Genomic DNA, 20,460 nt, shown 5'->3' with positions numbered 1-20,460 from the left:
TTCAGCAGCAAACTAGATGAACCACAAAAACCACAAACCAGATAAGATTTGAACTTCAATGTGCTTTCCCAAACTCACAGTTATGACATTTTGGCTGTATTTAGTAGAAAATTGATAAATGTTAATAAAGTTGGCTACACTGAGTCTGACCTTAACTTCTCTAAGATATTGAATAACACTGTGACAGCATTAAGAGTCAGTAGAAGCAGAGGCTTTATCTTTATTGGGTTAGGGGATATAATTACTATTTTTGTTTGTTTTGTTTTGTTTGTTTTTTTAATCAGAGTTTCTAAGCCTTTATTATTTGTCAGGTTAAACACTGGAAGGAAAAAGACAAAAGAGAAAAAAAAAGAAAAAAGAAAAAAAAAAGAAAATGATAAATGTAATTTTGTAAGTTTCCCAGACATGAAGACGTTAGAAGGACTTTTGTAACTCGGTATACTGCATAAGGGTGGATACCATTTGCAATTTTTCAGATTGACCTCTTCCATCATAAATTTGGTCTTTAATTGTAGGTAAGTGTGAATAAAATGCAATTAAAATTTCAAAAATAGTAAATATTATTGACTTGAAAACCAAAGCTAGCATACAGGCTTTAATTCTAGCATGTCTTTATGCGTTATTTTATGAAGCAGCTAAATTCAGTGAATGCTTGCAGACCACTGACAGAATGTAAAATAACAACGTCACTTCTTTTCACTACATCCTAGATTTGTCATCATTTGCTTGCATGTCTAGAACACTGTCACCTTTATTCTTATCTTGACCTTTATGACCACATCCTTTTTATAGTGTGAATATGCAGCTTGTGATATCTTGCTCAATCATGCTATCTTTTGTGGTTCCAGATCTTTTGCAGTGCCTGCATTGCAACACAGTTTGTCACATTAATCTGTATTTCTTCCATACTTCTGTTTATTGCAAGTGAATAGTGTTTTATATTAACTTAATAAATTTATATTTTTATTTACTAATTAATTAGTTAATTGTTTATTTGTTGTCTACATGATGTAGACCAATTTCACTGGTTAAAAAAAAAATAACATCAGTACTGTTTGTTTCTTTTTAAACTGAAGTGAATTCAATTTAGTGTCTACTGTACCATACCACAGACTGCTGAACTAAGGCACTGATAAACACACGGTCACTTTTCAGTTGTCAGGTACTGGACTGGTCACTGTGTCCATCTCGCCCACCGTCTTCTTTATTAGCACCAAATATGATGTTAATATTTTGATCAACACCAACAACAACAGCAATGGCGATGACGACAATAATGATGATGATGTTGAAGTATTTCACTGTAGCTGTTTTTGTTTAAGTGTACTTTGCTTTTTAAATGAATTTGTTGATTCACAAGAATTCACAAGAAATAAATTAAGAGACGATCAAAGCTTTGGAAAGAAGAAACTTTGCAGAGCATGTGCTACTCCCAGTAGTCAGTAAAGATGTGGTTGCTTAGATTTTTTTGTTTTGTAAAATACTACATTATGTTTTCTCTTGCCATATCAATATACCATCAAATGCAATTTTCTGTATTTGTACAGCTCAACTGTTGCCTTTGTCTAATTCTTCATTATAGCCAGCAGAGGGCAGCAGACATTCTTATACGTCATCATCTTGGCTGGGTGGTTACCTTTAACCTGGCCACAATCTTCATCCTCAGCTCGGTATATTCATCTGTCATTGCATGTGCCAAGTTCATCTGGTTCATTTCCTCTACTCTCTTCTACTAGGGTTGGCTCATTATTTCAGTATTGCTCAATATTGTTCCTATTGTGCTGTGACCCAGGGGTAGGCAAGCACACAGCAGGTATCTCCTATTAATGTTAATGCACTGAGCTACTACTGGTGGTGTTTCTTGGTCAATGTGTTGGCTTTTTCCTCAACCATAGTTCCCAGATGCATTGCATATAACTCCTTTTACCAGGTTGGTTGGCACAGTAACACTGAATTAATTCAACATTATCAGCCTTTTTCCAGTACCCCAGTTCTCGTCAGTATATCCTCAAAACTTGACTCGAACAGTCCTAATACCAGCAATGTCTGAGCTGGCTTGACTTACATGCCCCCCACACCCTGTTGGATAATAATTTACACAATGTTTAATATTTACTTTATCTTGTCAGTTTGATATATGACAGGCTCATTGCACCTTCTTGTGTAATTCTGTTCTTGTTGGTGGATTATTTTGGAGGTTTATACCTTTATAAATACATATAATCTCTAATTTTGTGTGTTTATTTAAATTTAGATTTTATACAAAAAGAAAAAAACAACCAAAAAAAGTGATGAATGACCTGAGATTTTTTGCTGATTTTTTTTACTCTTGATACAGCCTAATGACACTATCTCCGAGCTCTACAGCCAACTAGATTAACCACAGAAATAACATTTTCCCAGATTAAGATTTACTGTAATTAGACAACAAACATATATCCATCTTCATGATAAAAAGAAATTAAATCTCCTTTCCTTTCAAAGGTTTTACATATCAGAACAAAATAGTAAAAAAAAAGATCTGGTCTAAAAATAAACACATTAAGGCTTCACTCTCCTTTCATTTCACACAGCACTTTACTAAAGCTCCTTGCCAGTCAATTATATATATATATATCATATATTATGTATGCATCCAGTCTTTACATTACTGCCACTGTGGCCGCAATCAGGTATTGTTGCTGAAAGCTGCACTTCCTTCAATCAACACATGATGCGATGTCATGACCGCGTAGACATAAGTGACGCTTCAAGCACAAATGCATGGGTCAGTCTCACAGTGTCTGGGTGTGTCTGTCTCCTTTTAACAATGACTGGAGCTGGACAAGCTGAGAGTCCAGCAGTTTTTTTTGCTTTTTCTGGTGATTTGTGCATGCGAATTGTGGCTAAACCGCTGGTGTTTGTAAGCTGAATGGAGAGCAGCTCACAAGCCAAAGTACCGTTGGTCTGCTCTCACCGCTCTGAGATCAGTTAGGATCTATGGAAACACAGCTAGCATTAGCATGTCCTGGCCTGTTGGGTGCCCTGGGCAACCGCCCATGTCGCCCATATCAAAAACCGCTCAGAGCAATTACATTTTCTTGTTAAACCCAGGGTTACAGAGCTCAAGCCTATCCTAGCCGTCATAGGGTGCGCACCAGGGTGCACTCTTAAAACTACCCAGCCAACCTTGAAACCTGATCTCATCTCATCTAATAACTGCATCATGCTGAGCGAAGACTGCATTTTTTTGTTTCTGACTCCAGGGGAACCTTTTTACTGTCCCCTAAATCATTTACCGGTGATTTATTGCGTTAAAATGAGCTAAATGACATCACAATAATATTGTCACTACAGCAACTTTGCTACAATTACATGTCTGCTGAGAAATATTTGAAACATTTATTTATTCTGCATCTACATAAAACACAAAGCGATTTAAACGCACAACTACAATAACAGTGTGTCAAAGCAAAGATTTATGTAAGACTTAACAATGCTTTTTCTTGAGAATCTCGTTGATCCAGTCAAGGTGTTTTGCGATATCCACATAAACATTGGGTGCATCCGGGTAGTCACATCTGCCCCATTTGTTGAAAGAAACAACTCCAACAGCTGTACCATTACAGATCAGAGGGCCACCAGAATCACCCTTTGAGGGTTATTCAAGAGAAAACATTTTTTATACACTGTTTCAAGTACACATGAGTTAGCAGTTAATCTTAAAAATCAAACAAATAAAAAAAAAAACATACCTGACAGAACCCTTTGTTTGTGCCATAACCACCAGCACAAATAAGACCATCCGGAAGACCCGGCCAGTTCTCCCTGCAGACCTCTGGGCTGATAACAGACACATCCACTACTCTCAACTGGTGAACTAATGGACCGCCAATTTTTGTCAAACCCCACCCAGCCACAAGGCATCTTTCATTTTCCTTTAGCTTTATTTCAGAAGAGGGAAGTTTAATAATTTGGATGCTTTTGCTTGGTTGGACTTCACTAGAAAGCTGGGAACAGATTAAGAGATTGTATATGCAAATGTTCTAGAGATCACAAATATGTCTTCTGTATATTAAGTGAAAAAAAAAAATCGACTTACTTTGAGTAGCATGATGTCATTCCCATTTCCAACACCTATATAATATGGGTGTATGCATTTCATGATTACATCTTTCACGGTGTCAGCAGGCTTGCTGAGATCGTGGGTGCCAAGAACTATTCTCCTTGGATTCCTAAATAAGTTGCAAGTCAGAGATAATCAGTAGGCTTTCTAAACGGTAATGGTTATCTGTGTTTGTGTGCGTGTGTGTATAATTTTAAGGGAGAAATTGTGACATACATTGTGCAGCAGGTGAAAAGTGTTGCATATTAATATTAATAGGAACTTCTGAAATGATTTCTTATCACATGACCCACAAATTACCTGCAGGATTGATTACTTACCCTTCATCACAGTGTGCAGCAGTGACCACAAAGTCCTCACTTACAAGAAAACCTCCACAACTGTGGCCATAGTTGTTCTGCACCGAGGCCATATACAACAGTGAGTTCTCGGGAGCTTTTTCCCCATTTATAATTTCACTTCCAAGTGCTAAAGACATCAGAAGATAATCAAAATGAGTTAAAAGTGTCAATATTCAGCTTGCAGATGGCTAAAAGTATTTGTATAGTGTGGCTTACCATTTTGTCCAAGGCACATCAAAACATGAATTAGCATAAATTGGTGCAAAGCATACATCTTGGCAGAAAGATATTCGTTCTGTCACTATGGAACTGTGTAGCAAACCCTTTTATGTGGTTTGCACTGACTGATCCCTATCCATTTTATCGCAGCTGCAGTGACTTCCTTTGGTAAATGTGGTAACTTTCCAAAACAAACACTTCCAGTTATCAGCACTGTTCAAAACTAGTTATTAAATGTATACCTCTTTCTCAGTAAAGGTCCTTCAGCATGACACTTTTTGGTAACACACACATAATGACTCTTAAGCATTAGTAAGGTATCAGTAAGTACTTAATACTGGTGGTGGTCAGAGGGCCCGGTGGCGCCAGTGTCCGGCAGCCTCGCCTCTGTCAGTGCGCCCCAGGGTGGCTGTGGCTACAATGTAGCTTGCCATCACCAGTGTGTGAATGTAGTGTGAAGCGCTTTGGGGTCCTTAGGGGCTGAGTAAAGCGCTATACAAATGCAGGCCATTTTAATTCATTATTTATAAAGCATTAGTATGCATGTGAAGGTTCTCAGTCATCCAGGTCATCGTATGCAGTTTTTTAGTATGCAGTTTATGAGAACAGATAAGTAATATGTTCATTGCATCACAAACAGTAATCGGAGACAGTTACTAGTTGTTAAGTATTTTGTGACCTCATCTAAAGTGAGGACTATTTTTGCCTTATAAAGCATTTATAAAAGTAAATGAAAGTACCTCAAGAGTTGAACAAGTCTCAGCTATCTTCACAACAGAAAAGTGATACAGACAAAGCACAAAGAGATACACAACATACAAATGTATTGCTAGATGCAAACATAGCACACCTGAGATTTGAAGAACAAATGTAGCTAGGCCCACAGTCGAAGTTTGAAAAAAGGGGCTTACGAGAGAAAGATACATGAAGTCGTTAGAGCTATAGGGTACTTTAACATAATTATACTAAGGCTTCTTCGTTTAAAATAAAATATGGCTAAGGTCATCAAAAAACACATACCAAAAACATGCTGTATTTAAGCTTATAAACCAAACGAAATATTTATATCTGTGTTGGAGTGAAATGGTTAAATGTTGCCATTATTGTACTTAAATTTGTAAGTCTTGGTTCAAACTGTATGATCCAAGACATTCCTTTTTTTCTGTCCCCCTCCCCAGCCTGTTGAATGGAGGGGGAGGCTGTAGTGTTTATTATAGAGACACATCCTATGTGAGGGCTCTGTTTTCTTGTTTAGTAAGCTTCCTGCCCTTTTGACCCTTTTGGTCAAAAGGGAGGAAGGTCACACAAACGCATCCCCAAACACACACACACACACACACACACACACACACACACACACACACACACACACACACACACACACACACACACACACCTAGTGCCTTGTCTTTTATAACCATAGGGGGGTTTTACAGTGGGTGTTTGTGTAAACTGTGTGTCACAGAAATAAAAGGCTGCAGGAGAGATGGTTCTTCAAAGTGGTCTAACACCGAGGGCAGAAGGGCTGCTCTGAGATCCTTCCCTTGCTAGCATGTGAAAAACTGGTTGAGCTGTTTGTCTTGCTTTGTTAACGGGAATACGTTTCTGAACTGGGGCCTGTGAAAGCGCAGACCCAACCATCTGTATTTGTAAATTACATACTAAGGAGTAGTAATGCTTTAAATAATGATAAATTAAGCACTTAGTAATACTTTACTAATGCAGAATTGTGTGTCAAAAGTGTTGCCACTTTTGTGTCTCCTACTGCATTACTGAATAAAGCTTACAGTTAGGGCTGGATCAGGTGATCTTGAACCATACTTCAGTTATGCTAATAGTCTAAGTCATCTAATGCACTGAATATTTTTTTTCCGCTCACCTCTTAACATTCTCAGTGTGATTACACACTATCTGTTATATGACGCTCTTCTCTTTCTCCCCACCCCCAACAAGGCAGACTTCATTAGACTAGTTCTGTTGAACTTTTCTTCCTCTTAAAAGGGAGTTTTTCTTTCGCACTGTCTGCAAGCGCTTGCTCATAAGGGTACATCTGATAGTTGAGGTTTTCTTTCTATTATTATATGGTCTTTCCCTACAATACAAAGCGCAACTGTTTGCAGCAACTGTTTTTGTGAGGTGGTGCTATATAAACAAAACTGAATTAAACAGAACAAGTGTGATAAGCCAGGCAGGTGAGATTTTTTACTTAGTTTGAATCCACAGGCTGAGGCTTTTCTGTATAAAGTTAGTGTATAAAGTTTGCATGTTCTCCCCTATACACAGGTTCTCTCCTGTTACCCCCCACAGTCTAGACGCATGCTTGTTAGGTTACTTGGCAATTCTCAATTGGCCATACGTCTGACTTTGTGAATGCATGGCTGTCTGTGGTAGCCATGTGACAAACTTGTGACTTGTCTTTCACCAGTAGGTGGCAGTATTTTACAAGATAGTGTTAGCATATTTGCGCTTGTAATCAAAAAAAGTATTTGCCAGATTTAGCCAAATAAAAAAAGTCCCTTGTAAAACTGAGCCAAAGACAGAGTCAAAGTGAAAGAAAATTTGTGAACTGAATTTAATTTGTGGACCCCAAACTGCAGCAAGTCCTCTGAGGCAAAGTCAAGCCTGTGGGTGATAAAATAGGTGGGTTAAACTTTTCTTCAATCAAATAATTAGGGTAGAAGACCTATCCAACACTGCTTTGTTAAGTGTTGGACTAGTCACTCTTCCATCTTTTGTTTCTTACATCTTTCTCATTAGATCCAAATTTGTCATTTTTAACCAAATTTTGTTAAAGTTTACATAAATATCTTAAAAACTATGATAATTGTATTAACGATTAATCATGGCAGTCAAAACACGTAGCTCACGTAGCTTTTGTTTGCCCCTGTGTGCATCAGCGAGTATCAGTACAGGAGAAAAAAAAATGTTTGAAGTAAGCTTTCTCAGAGTATTCAGTTAGCATTTTGTATTTTTTTAGATCTCAAAGAAGATATAAAAAAGACGTTAGTTGGACTTCATCTGAGACAAAAATGACCTCTACAGTATTCTTGTTTCTTATTGTTTTGTAAACTAAGACTATTACAAAAGGAAATTAGACAGAAAATTTGGGATAGATTTTTATTGATATTTTGTCACACTGGTAATGACAGACAGCCATTATATTTTTATTCATTTATCTTTTGCTTCTACAGTACCAACACAAAAACACATTTTTAGGAAGATGTTGCAGTTAGCAGAATCCAATTGATCCACTTAAGGTGTTTGGAGATGTCTGTGTAGATATTGGGTACATCTGGATAAGCACAGTTGTAATTTTTGTTGAAAGAAGCAAGACCAACAACTAACCCGTTGCACACCAGAGGACCACCAGAATCACCCTGTCAGGAAGAAATAGGGAAAATATCCATTTCATATTTAATTTAGGTTGTTTGGGTAATTGTCAACAAGAAACAAGCATACACATTCAATGAAAGAACAGAAGCCATACCTGACAGAATCCTTTGTCTGTGCCGTATCCACCTGCACAGATAACACTGGCAGAAAGACCGGGCCATTGTTCCCTACATACATATCGGTTGATGACGGACACGCTCACCACTCTCAGGTCATCAATATTTTCACCCCCAGTTCTATTTCTTCCCCAACCAGCCACCTGGCACACTTGATCTGCTTTTACGTTCATTTCAGCACACGGAAGTTGAATTATTTGTACTTTGCATCCGAGCCGAGCTTTCCTAGACAGCTGGAGAAACACATTAGAAAGAAAAAAATCCCAAATTCTTAATTCCATAACATATTAGCAGTGTTATTAGAATTGAAATCATTAAATCAACAATTATGGCATTTGAAAGTGTTGATTGTATGAATACATACTTACTTTAAGGAGCATGATGTCATTACCCCACCAAATGTTAGAGTAAGAGGGGGGCTTAAATTTTTTTTCAATATTTATTTGATAACCCTTCTTGATATTGTGGCTGCCAAGGACAACATGTGTGGGGTTTCTGAAGGAAGACAATCATTAAGAGCCATCAATTAAATTGATGTAGTTACACGAGTCAAAGAGGTCATCACGAGAAGACTGATTACTTACTCAACGTCACAGTGTGCAGCAGTTACCACAAAGTCTTCAGTGACAAGAAAACCTCCACATATATGGCCATCAATGTTCTGCACTGAGACCACATACTGCATTGAGTTCTCTGGGGCCTTTTTCCCATTTATGATGTCACTACCATGTACTACAACAAAAAAAAAAACGTCAAAATTAGGCTGATGCTCCATTAAATGATCACTGAAAAACAACCAAGGATTGTGATTCTTACCAATTTGTCCGAGACATCTCAGAACATAGATGAGCAGAATGTTTTGCAGACCTTGCATCATGGCAGTTAATTTGTAATTGTAGGTGTGTCAAGATGACCCTTTTATACGGCTAGTTTCCACTGTTGGCATGTATCAGCACAATCTTTTGTGTTTTGACTTCTAACCACATCCTTTGCTCAAGTAAGCGTGCAAGTTCTGCATTTGTATTATCCTTGCATGATCTAGTTCGTCCTAATTACTTTACCTCAGCAGTCTGAAACAGATTGTATTATGAGTGTTATGAGAAGGTTTATTATTCTGACATTATTTATTCTTTATTTTCTTACTTATGACACCGTTTTGCATTCACTTTTAGTATGAGTTTGGGATTTGACACTTGATTTGGTGCTTTCAGTATTATTATACGGACCTTCTGCTCTTCTGTAGATACAAATCAAATAGCTTTTGTTCTATGCAAGGACATTTTTTTCCCCCATGCTTTTCGTGCTTTCTATCTAACATTCACTCACGAGTGGCTGTATCAAGTTAGTATCTTGCCCAGGATATTTGGTAAGTAGACTGGATCATACAGGGGTTGAACCACTAACCTTCCAATTAGCAGGTGACCTGCTCTACCTAGTGAGCCACAGCCACCCCACAGTCTGTTAGCCTTGTGTTGTAAGATGCGACTAATTGCTTGTAATTAACACTTAACTTGTAATGTTGACATTATTTGGATAATGTCAATATAATAAATAGACCAAGTAATTAATAAGCTACTGCTGTAGCAAATATCTATTTCTATTTTAGACAGAAGCAACATTATTACCAGATCAGTATCAGTATTTCTTTTATAGTTATGGCTGTAGCTCACTGACCTATCATGTCCATATTCTGTATTTGTTAGATTTAAGGCCTGGTTTGTAAACACAGTTTGTATCATTTGGCTTCTGGCTTAATTCCAGTAATACTTGACAGTTAGGACTCAATTATTCCCATCTTCCTCAAGGACTGTCAGGTCCAATTCACCTTAGAGTTGAATACTAATATAATTGGTTAACTGAATTCAGAAATAGTTATATTTATTTGTTTTTAATTTCAGTTTATTTGGACTATAATGTCTCAGATTTTTATGAAAATGGTTCACACACATTGCGAGAGTTGTAGTTTATTTAATCTAACAAGTAAAGAAGGCAGATGCAAGGCTTCTTTGCCGTAGGAACACTTGACACAGTGATATTTTGCATCAAACTATGAACTGCAAGAACCGGAGATAAGATTATAATTTAAACTGTGCCTATAGTCATGATTATGAAACTGTTGCAAAAGTTAGTAGAAGAACATGTGCATACACAAATATTGACACGTTCTCATGAAAAAAGGATTCGTTCTATTTTTGCCAGAATATTGCAGTATGCTGCCACCAATACTGGTGTAGAGTGGGGTCATCTTAGCGACACATTAAAATTTGACTTAGGTCCCCCAAGGTCTTCAAGGCCAAATTAATGGTTTATTAGTCAAAAATTGACAAAAAGTACGCTTGTTGTGTGTGGTGTGTTGATATATTACTCCAATATTTCTCACAGCTGGCCAAGGTAATGCCATTCAAGTAAAATTATTCACTGCGTAATGACATGATTCAAGTAGTCTTGTGGAATGGTCTAAAAAGAATCTCATTTTAAATGTGTATAAGAACATAGATGGTGTTTCAATTTCGACAGAAGAGGACAACAACATGACCCGCATCCTTACCGGGACAAGAGGTTGATCCAAGAAAAATGCAGACTGCAATAGAGAAGATGAGCAAGCTCTATTTTCTGAGGGAGATGAACTCTTTGATATGTGCAGCAACATGATGGAGATTTTCTATCACTTAGTTGAGCACCATCTACTTCCTAATCAATATAAAATGATTAAGAAGTGGACTCATCTTTCAAGCTCTTATGAATATGTTCATCCTCACTGTTTGTGAAGTTAAACAAGTTAAGCAAGTAAAACCTTGCTCTATATCATTTGTCATCTTTCTGTTATTTAGAGTTTTGGTAGTGCAACAGCATTTCTTCAAATTCCTTAATGAACCACAGAAACCAGTTTTCATCTTCAGCGTGGGTATCAGAATCAGTGGTCTTCCAGTCAAAGTAAAAAAAAAAAAAACCCAATGCAATCTAAAGTGACACATTTCCTGCTTTAAAAAGTCAGTGGTTAGTGTAGCTACATTGAGTAATTCATAAACTAAAAGCAAACGTCATCCAGTTCCACAAACTTAGAAGCAATGGCACCAGCAGAGTATGCCAGTTATCATTATTTTATTTACTATTAAGGTCACTTCTAACAGCTGCTAACTGAAAAGCTATTTCCACTCATTACTGCACGTCATTGGTTTCATATTAACAGTCAGCCTAATGGCAAAAAGAGTTTCTGTTATATGGCTTTTTCTTCTACATACCGAGACCTCCTGACATACCACAAATGTTATAAATTTGTCACAGTCACTGAAACTAACACTATATATATATATATATAAGAAACTGAAAGTTAAAAACTCAGAAATAGAGTAGCAGTACAACCAAAAAACGTTTTTAAAAAAACATCTCTTGTCTTTTTAACATTTCTTTTACAACCCATCCTTCACCTTGACGAACACTACAAAGCATCAATTGAAGATGACTTTTCTAATGCATAATAGAAAAGAAATTCTATCATTCTTAGATCACGGATACTTATGAGCTCACTGAAACAGTTTTGTCACTTCTGATACACTATGACTAAACCACAGAAACACATCTCACAGTTACCAGATTCTGTTAGAGCAATCAGTATTCTCAAAGTATAGAATTAGTGCATTTACATTGGCTGAACAAAAATGAACAAATAGTAGGTTACTCATAACTACTGCCATTACATTTTTCCATTACAGTTTTTTACAGCCGCTAGGACACATGTCCCAATACTTAGGTCACTTTTGCAAAACTCTTCACACAATCCTCCTAACTGACCGTCAGCTTGGCAAAGCAGTTCATTTCACATTCAAAATGCACTACAACTACCAAAACACTTCATTCAGGTCTCACATAAACTCATTCTTCCAGAACACTAGCAAAGGTTGACAGCCGACAAACACACTTTGTCACCCACAGAACAATGACCTAAAAAACACTAACAACATGTAGCATTACAGTGTTTTCTTGTGTAAAACAAGGACACATCTCTGTTTATAATTTCAATATATGTTACTGGAATGAATCAGACATCATGCAGAATTCGTTAATATTTGTTTCTGTATTTTTATTTTTTTGCACTAAGAAATCCCAAAATACAAGAATTTGTATACACACCATCCACTGATACACATACAATAGTAATGCTAATCTACTCGGTCTTCTCCATTTGGCCACAGGTTCTCATCCACATCACATCTCATGTCATCTAGGGCAATACACCTAGGAAAGAATCTCCTGGCTGCCAGAATTGAAGGAGTTGAACAATTGAAGGAGTAACACCTGTGTAGATGTTCATCTACAATGAGAATAAGCTGTGGCTGGTTAAACTGCATTTTTAGATTTACAGTTTTTTACAGACGCTAGGACACATTTCTCAATACTTAGGTCACGTTTGCAAAACTCCTCACACAGTGAGCACAACAGAAGTCTATGTGGGCTAAACTGAGGACCAGTTATCATTGTTTTGGCACAAAATGCATTCAATGACTACATCTCTCAAATTTCATGAATTATCTTCTCACTCAGACACAACAACTGCCAAAAATCTTTGTACGGACAGGACATTTTGCATGTGCTTACATACTGTTTTCAAAACTGTTAAACTTATGGCCAAAAGAATAACACAATGCAAAACTTGAAAAGACAGCAAAATTCAACAACAATATTTTATTGAAACATATTTTAAATCTAAAAATGCAGTTTAACCAGCCACAGCTTATTCTCATTGTAGATGAACATCTACACAGGTGTTACTCCTTCAATTGTTCAACTCCTTCAATTCTGGCATGCCAGAAGATTCTTTCCTAGGTGTGTTGCCCTAGATGACATAAGATGTGATGTGGATGAGAACCTGTGGCCAAATGGAGAAGACCGAGTAGATTAGCATTACTATTGTATGTGTATCAGTGGATGGTGTGTATACAAATTCTTGTATTTTGGGATTACTTAGTGCAAAAAAATAAAAAAAATACATAAACAAATATTAACGAATTCTGCATGATGTCTGATTCATTCCAGTAACATATATTGAAATTATAAACAGAGATGTGTCCTTGTTTTACACAAGAAAACACTGTAATGCTACATGTTGTTAGTGTTTTTTAGGTCATTGTTTTGTGGGTGACAAAGTGTGTTTGTCGGCTGTCAACCTTTGCTAGTGTTCTGGAAGAATGAGTTTATTTGAGACCTGAATGAAGTGTTTTGGTAGTTGTAGTGCATTTTGAATGTGAAATGAACTGCTTTGCCAAGCTGACGGTCAGTTAGGAGGATTGTGTGAAGAGTTTTGCAAAAGTGACCTAAGTATTGGGACATGTGTCCTAGCGGCTGTAAAAAACTGTAAAATATGTTTCAATAAAATATTGCTGTTGCATTTTGCTGTCTTTTTAAGTTTTGCATTGTGTTATTGTTTTGGCCATAAGTTTAACAGTTTTGAAAACAGTATGTAAGCACATGCAAAATGTCCTGTACGTACAAAGATTTTTGGCAGTTGTTGTGTCTGAGTGAGAAAATAATTCATGAAATTTGAGAGATGTAGTCATTGAATGCATTTTGTGCCAAAACAATGATAACTGGTCCTCAGTTTGGCCCACATAGACCTCTGTTGTGCTCACTGTGTGAGGAGTTTTGCAAACGTGACCTAAGTATTGAGACATGTGTCCTAGCGTCTGTAAAAAACTGTAAATAACAGGTAACATTCAAACATTATCTTCTATGTGTTTATTTAACGATTGACAAAAGTCTAAACTGTGTTTAACAGCTTAAGAAATGATGCTTAAAGAAGACTCGGGTTTTAGACAAGATCAGATACTTTTGGTATATCACCTCTGTGGGGTAATTTCATCCATTTCTGTTTATTTAGTCGGGTCACATGAGGGTATATTGGGATTTAACATCACTCTGGGTTCTTGGCTAGTAATACCATTGTTGGAGCTGCTTTTCAAGAGCTGATATTGTGTTAGCAATACAAAGGAGTTGTTTCCCAATTTTAATTTCAGTATTATTTATTTGTCTTTTTATGCAAAAAAAAAGATAAGTAGAAAATTAATATAAACTTCAAGTAATAGAAATTGTAAAACTATTGTTTGACTTGAGACTCTATAATGTTACGTCTGCAACTTTGTACTGGATGCAATATCTTTGAAATTGCAAGTAAAATTGGTAAAATGTTGAAAAGATAAGTTTTTTCTTAAAAGTTTATCAAACTTTATCAAGAGTTACATGGCTGTAGCCTGTCATGTCTGTTAGAGGTTGATAGACAAGATACCCTGAACAGGTCATCAGTCTCTTGCAAGGCTGGCAGAGAGACTGTTTGCTTACTGTACAGCTACAGTTTGTTACTTAACCTAATAACCGTGTCTCTGAACTGTGGGAGAACATGCAAAACTGCAAAGAAAGACCCCAGCCAACCAGGAACCTTGAAAAATAAAGCTTCTTCTCTCACCCCCATTCTCTGCGACCTGCTGGAGCGGGGGGGCTAGGAGGAGGAGTTGGCCGTCCGACTGCGGTCTGGAGTGTGGGGCCTTCCTGCTGCTGCGGAGTCGGGGCGGTCTGCCTCCCCCCACCGCAGGGAAAAGGGTAACACCACCTGGGTCTGGGTGCAGTTCCCCCTCCAGGGGCAAGGGTACCTAGACCCGGTTTGTAGAGTACGCTTGGGGAGTGTGATTGTGTGTACAGCGTCTCTTTATGTCTGTCTCCACGTTGGTTGAGTGTGGAGTAAGTGCATATGAGAGCATGAGGGTGGGAATGGATGTTTGTATATGTGTGTGCCTGTATGTCTGTGTCTATATGTCAGGTTGGGTGTCAGGCGCCACCTCTCTGGGGACATCTCAGGCCCTCCAAAGTTTGGAGGCCTATCTCCCCCTACCACCACTTCCCCTGCCAGTGGCGGACTCCCTCAGACATCGGTGCGTTGGTGGTTCTTTGTGTCTGGGGATGGGCGTCCAGGTACACACCGGCTCACTCCTTGGCGGCCGCTTATCGGGGCCTGGAGCCTGGGGCTCGCTCGGGCCACTTCGGAGGTGGGGTGCCCACGGCCTCTCCGCCTGGGGCTCGGTCACTCAGGCACGGCTGGCTGCCGGCGGAGCTCACGGGCGCGTCACTGCAACTCCCCCTGGCTTCTGCTCCGCGGCTGCTGAGTGAGCCCTCATCTGGGACTCTCCTCAGCTCTTTCTGGGACAGTGGCGCGGCTGCCCCTCTGTTGGTCTTCCTTGGTCTCTTGTGTTCTGGGGTCCTCTGGATGTCTGGAGTTTTGATCTCCTCCATACCTGCTTCATGCCCTGGAGGACGGGGCTGTGGCCCCCCCACACCCTCTAGCAGATCATTACATGAAGGAACCTTTTAAAAAAACAAGCGCATCCATGCTCACAGGTGTACACACGGGTGATCACACCCACAAACTACACCCTTTTTGGCTCCTACCTCAAAGCACACTGTGTTCTGTTGATCTTATGTGCTGCACAATAATGTTTAATATTTAGTATTTACTGTCATATTCCCATATATCATTGTGATGTTGTTTATTCTATTACTCTTGTTCTCTTCTGCTTGTTTTCTTTTTTCTTTCTCAGCAGATGATCCAGGTGATTGATATATGCATTTTTTTTTCTCTGCCCGTTCTGTTGGTTTTTGTTTTTTGCCCTTCTCCCCCGTCCCTCTTCTCAGCTGTTTCTCTTTCCCTCTTTCTTTCTCCCCTTCTTTCCCCCAGTCAAGTCTGTCCCGTATTCAGTAAGTGAAAATAAAATAAACAATAAAAGGTGAATCAAATGGACCATTACGGCAAGGCTGGGATGGTCAGTTTGGTAAAGTAAATCCGTTGGGCATCTTTCTTTGCCTTTAGACAACAATTCTGATGGCAAAAGAGCCAAACGGGACAGGCGCAAAAAAAAAAGAAAAAAAAAAAGCTTCTTTTAGTAAGACAGTAATGCTAAACACTACGCCACCATGATGTCCGACCAAAATGCTGAATTTTCTTGTTTGTTTTTTTTACTGTACGCACAGCTGTAGTAAAATGTTCTGGTAAGACACTGTCCTCTACTGGTGAATAGTTTAGTTGATTTTTACAAATCTGATTACAAACAACTGCCTTCAGCAGGCAAACAGTGATATACAATGATTACTTACGATTATAAAACATCAGCAATCAAAATATGTTCTAAAAATGCTGCAAATGTTATAATTCTAAAACAGCTTGATATTCATCATCACCGTGGTTTCATCCACTGCAAACATTTCTATGAATGTACTGTGGATATATCTTCCATTCATTTTTGCCAGCATTCTATTTTATTGAACTACACACCATTGTATTTACTTAAGCTATTTTTTAAAATATAAAAATATAAATATAAATGTGCCATATAAATGTGTTTAAATTAATTTTTAACCATATATTTTCCAAATCTGGGACTGAATAATCTTATCTTAATAATGCAATATTATAGAACGCTTGGGTAGTTAATTTAATTTTAAAGCTGAAGAGAGAGTACTATCAAACTGGGAAGGATCTCAGTCACCCAGGTCATGGTAGTTTGAGGAACTTGGAAAGAAAGTGACTGAACTTCTTTAGATTTCTGATTCACCTTTTATCCAAGAGTCTTCTTCTGAATTTAAGAAGGAACTGAAGAAGGCTCTTGGATGAAAGCTGAAACATCTTCAAGAAATGGAAAAAGAAGTACTGGATGTCTTTCCAAGTTCCTTAGATTATCTCACTCTTTTTACACACCAATACTATAGAAGGCCTGTTATTAGCTGTTATCTGATAAAGCTGAGGAGACACACACATACTTAGCTTCAGCTGTCTCCAAAAATCAATTACGAATAAAATGAATTGTTACATCTTTATTAATAGTTACAAGTTCCCTTCAAGTAAAGATTCAGAAACAATTTGAAATAAGTTGTCAGTTCACACAGTATGAATTTAGGTTTGTAACAGTTCTGAAACTGAAATGTCTGCATATATCACACCGCGGTTCCATCTTTCCAGATCAAGCCACCCATGTGAAGTGTTGAAAGTCTGCAAGTGGGGTAAACGAAATCTTTGCAGATTGTTCATGTGACAGCTGAGCTGGAAATGAAGTTGTGATCATTAGTTTGCATATAATCATCATGGGTATGAATGCCATAGTAATTTTGGGCTTTTAATCATTTCTTTGAACTTTCTTTCTTTTTTTTTTCTTTTTAAGGTGGAATGATTGTACAACTTTTATGAATTTTGGAAACCAGATTTTGGTGTACAATTTTGAATGCATTGTGGAGTTTCTCTAATCCACTTAGAGTGAAATTGTTATATAGAGGCTTAAATATATACATACCCTCACTTAAATCTTTTAATAAGTGGTGGTGAAGGCTCTACAATGTCTTAATTTGACAAGGTGCAGAGCTATTCTTGCTAGGTCCTCATAACAATGTCCAAGAAACTAATTGAGCCATTTCTAAACAAGCAGATTATCAGTTTAAACAAATTAGTACAATTTACTCTGGTATGTCACCACTTTGGCAAGGTCCAGAGGAAGACCCAAACATCTTCCAAGCCCTCAGGAAACAGGAAATTGGTTAGAATATTAAATACTAATCATGAACCAGCCAGACTTAACCCTGCTATGACCTAGAAACGGCTGAAGCACCAGTTTCACTGTCAATGCCTTCTTTAACCCCTGAGTATAGTGCTATGAATGACACATAAATGATGCTTTTGCACCTTTCATCTTTGTATGCGATAAGCACCAGTAGGATTGTCCTTTATGTGTTATTGGATAATCTCAGATCAGTTTGATGTTGAAAGGAGGATAGCGATGTGAAATAAAAACTCCCCTCAAATATCTTAAACATAAAGTAACAAGCCTGTATGGAATAGAAAGAAGAAAGTACAGAAATGTGTGTAAAAATGCACAATAAAGAGTAAAATGTTGCCAGAGAAATAAATAAATAAAGTATAGATCCCTAAAATTTCTACTAAATTAGAGTAAAGCAGGGTGGTTAAGACTGAGGAAACACTGGCGGTACAATAAATATGAAACAAAACAGATCTAAAATACAACAATTCAAGGGCTAACGACTCTAGAACACGAGTAAATAGAAATAAAAAACAAAGCTAAAAACCCAGAGATCATGACAGAGAGCAAAATGTTTATTTTTGCTTCTACTGTAGTAATGCAAAAATACATTTTTAGGAAGGTTTTGTAGTTGCCAGAACTTTGTTGATCCATTGAAGATATTTTGAGATGTCCGTATAGACATTGGGCACATCTGGGTAGTTACAGTTGTGATATTTGTTGAAAGAAACAATACCAACAGCTAAACCGTTGCACACCAGAGGACCACCAGAATCACCCTGTGAGGAAGGAGGATTTTCAGTTTTCATTTCATATTTAATTTAGGTTGTTCAGCTATTTGTCAACAGGAAACAAGTAGACATAGACAATGAAAGGACAGAAGCCATACCTGACAGAATCCTTTGTCTGTGCCGTATCCACCTGCACAGATAACATTAACAGGAAGACCGGGCCATTGTTCCCTACAGACTTCTGGGTTAATGACGGACACGTTCACCACTCTCAGGTCATCGACAACTGAGCCACCATTTTTAGTTTTTCCCCATCCAGCCACTTGACAAATTTGATTTTCTTCCAAGGTTATTTCAGCACATGGAAGTTGAATTATTTGTACTTTGCAGCCTAGTTGAGCTTTCCTAGACAGCTGTAGACACACAACAGCATTGAATTAGAAATGTCGATGTCTAGTACATTTGTAGTATTTATGTAATCTAAATAAATAAACCATAAATTACATCACCTGTAATGGTTGTTTGTGTAAATATATACTTACTTTAAGGAGCATGATGTCCTCACCCAGCCAAACATCATTAAAATTGCTGGGTTTGAATTTCCTTTCGACGATTATTTTTATATCACTGCCCTGCTGGAGATTGTGGTTGCCAATAACAACATGTGTGATGTTCCTGAACAAGTAATCATTGAGATGTGGTGAATATGTTTAAGAAAACTATTTTAATGGCGTGTATCAGAGACTGCCTCACAAGAAAACATATTACTTACACAGTGTCACAGTGTGCAGCGGTTACAACAAAGTCCTCAGTGACAAGAAATCCTCCACATACATGACCCTTGCTGCTCTGTACAGAAGCCATATACAACATTGATTTATCTGGCGCTTTTTTACCATGTATGATGTCAGTTCCATATCCTGCAAAAAAATGGAAAATAAAGTAAGCCAAAACACTGTAAATGTCACATTAACACGCTCTTATGACTCTCAAATGACACACTTTCTCTGTGTATATACATAGTTTCTCTTTCACATATTTTGTCAATAGCAGGGATAGTGATAATGGGCAGAGAATAATAATAATGTCATTCTTACCTAGTTGTCCCAGACATGTCAGAACATAGACCAGCAGAAATGCATGCAGACTTTCCATGTTGCCACTGAAACAGCCTCCGGGGGTGTCAAGGAGACCCTTTTATACAGCAGTTTGCTGTGTTGTCAAGTATGATTATCATCGTTCTTATTTTGACTTATAACCACATCCTTTATTCGGTGTATGTGTGCCCTTCATTTGGAACCTTGGTGTTATCGTGCTTATCATAACTGCACAGTACCTCGCCAGTCTTAACCACATTCTGTGTCTTTTTAGACCTCCTCTTCTTCTATAATCACTAATCAAGTCAGATCGATTTAATCAGTAAAAACAGACATTTTAATTCTTTTATAAAAACTAAAGTCTGTCAGAATGATCGATTGGTTGTTCTCTCTGAATTACTTTCTTTCCTTTTCTTGCCTTACTTTGTTCTTACTAGGCTACTGTAGACCTGCTTCTCTTCACTGTTTGTAAGTAAGTGTTTTATGAGTGGTTTATATGTCATTGATATTGCTGAATGTAATGTGTTCCCCAAAGTAAGTTACGGTTAATCACATAACATTTTTAAGCAACGCACTAATGTAAATGTTGAATAGTTCCTGGACTGGTTCTCACGCGGCACTTTTCTCCTCTACTTGAGGTATGTTGTTTGAAGCACTCACAGCACTTTAAACAACATACCACATTCACCCATTCATTCATACAGGCACTTTTTTTTCTATGCTCAAGTGCTGTTTACACTCTGCATACATCTGAGAGTAACTTGGGTCTAGTAACTTGCCCAAGCGTATTTGGCATGCAGCGTGCTATTATATTAAATTCAGTAATTCACTAAATTCAGTAATCACATTACTGTTACAATGATGTAAGTTCTGGCATTGCAAAGATTCTGAA

At 37.7% G+C, this 20,460-nt stretch overlaps 3 protein-coding genes across 3 annotated transcripts; all 3 read right to left on the bottom strand.

The window, feature by feature from the left end:
• Positions 1–3,292: 3,292 nt before the first annotated feature.
• LOC308394238 (mast cell protease 2-like) lies at positions 3,293–4,720 on the bottom strand (the record flags this gene model as incomplete). The annotated part of the gene is made up of 5 exons (XM_080878481.1): positions 3,293–3,631; positions 3,735–3,989; positions 4,082–4,214; positions 4,426–4,573; positions 4,663–4,720. The coding sequence occupies 5 exons, from the start codon at positions 4,718–4,720 to the stop codon at positions 3,470–3,472; spliced, it is 756 nt and encodes a 251-aa protein (XP_080734607.1). The 3' UTR covers positions 3,293–3,469.
• A 3,157-nt stretch (positions 4,721–7,877) lies between these two features.
• LOC308394239 (serine protease 1-like) lies at positions 7,878–9,051 on the bottom strand (the record flags this gene model as incomplete). The annotated part of the gene is made up of 5 exons (XM_080878482.1): positions 7,878–8,042; positions 8,153–8,407; positions 8,543–8,669; positions 8,759–8,906; positions 8,991–9,051. 5 exons carry the CDS (start codon positions 9,049–9,051, stop codon positions 7,878–7,880), a joined length of 756 nt encoding a protein of 251 aa, XP_080734608.1.
• Positions 9,052–18,354: 9,303 nt separating this feature from the next.
• On the bottom strand, positions 18,355–19,626 carry LOC308394643 (duodenase-1-like; the record flags this gene model as incomplete). The annotated part of the gene is made up of 5 exons (XM_080879051.1): positions 18,355–18,519; positions 18,630–18,884; positions 19,014–19,146; positions 19,244–19,391; positions 19,569–19,626. The coding sequence occupies 5 exons, from the start codon at positions 19,624–19,626 to the stop codon at positions 18,355–18,357; spliced, it is 759 nt and encodes a 252-aa protein (XP_080735177.1).
• Between the last annotated feature and the right edge of the window lie 834 nt (positions 19,627–20,460).

This window comes from Rhamphochromis sp. 'chilingali' (assembly GCF_963969265.1).
Source record: "Rhamphochromis sp. 'chilingali' genome assembly, chromosome: 3".
Taxonomy (NCBI): Eukaryota; Metazoa; Chordata; class Actinopteri; order Cichliformes; family Cichlidae; genus Rhamphochromis; species Rhamphochromis sp. 'chilingali'.
Note: the sequence above shows the minus strand (reverse complement) of the source record. Positions and strands in the feature narration are given on the sequence as shown.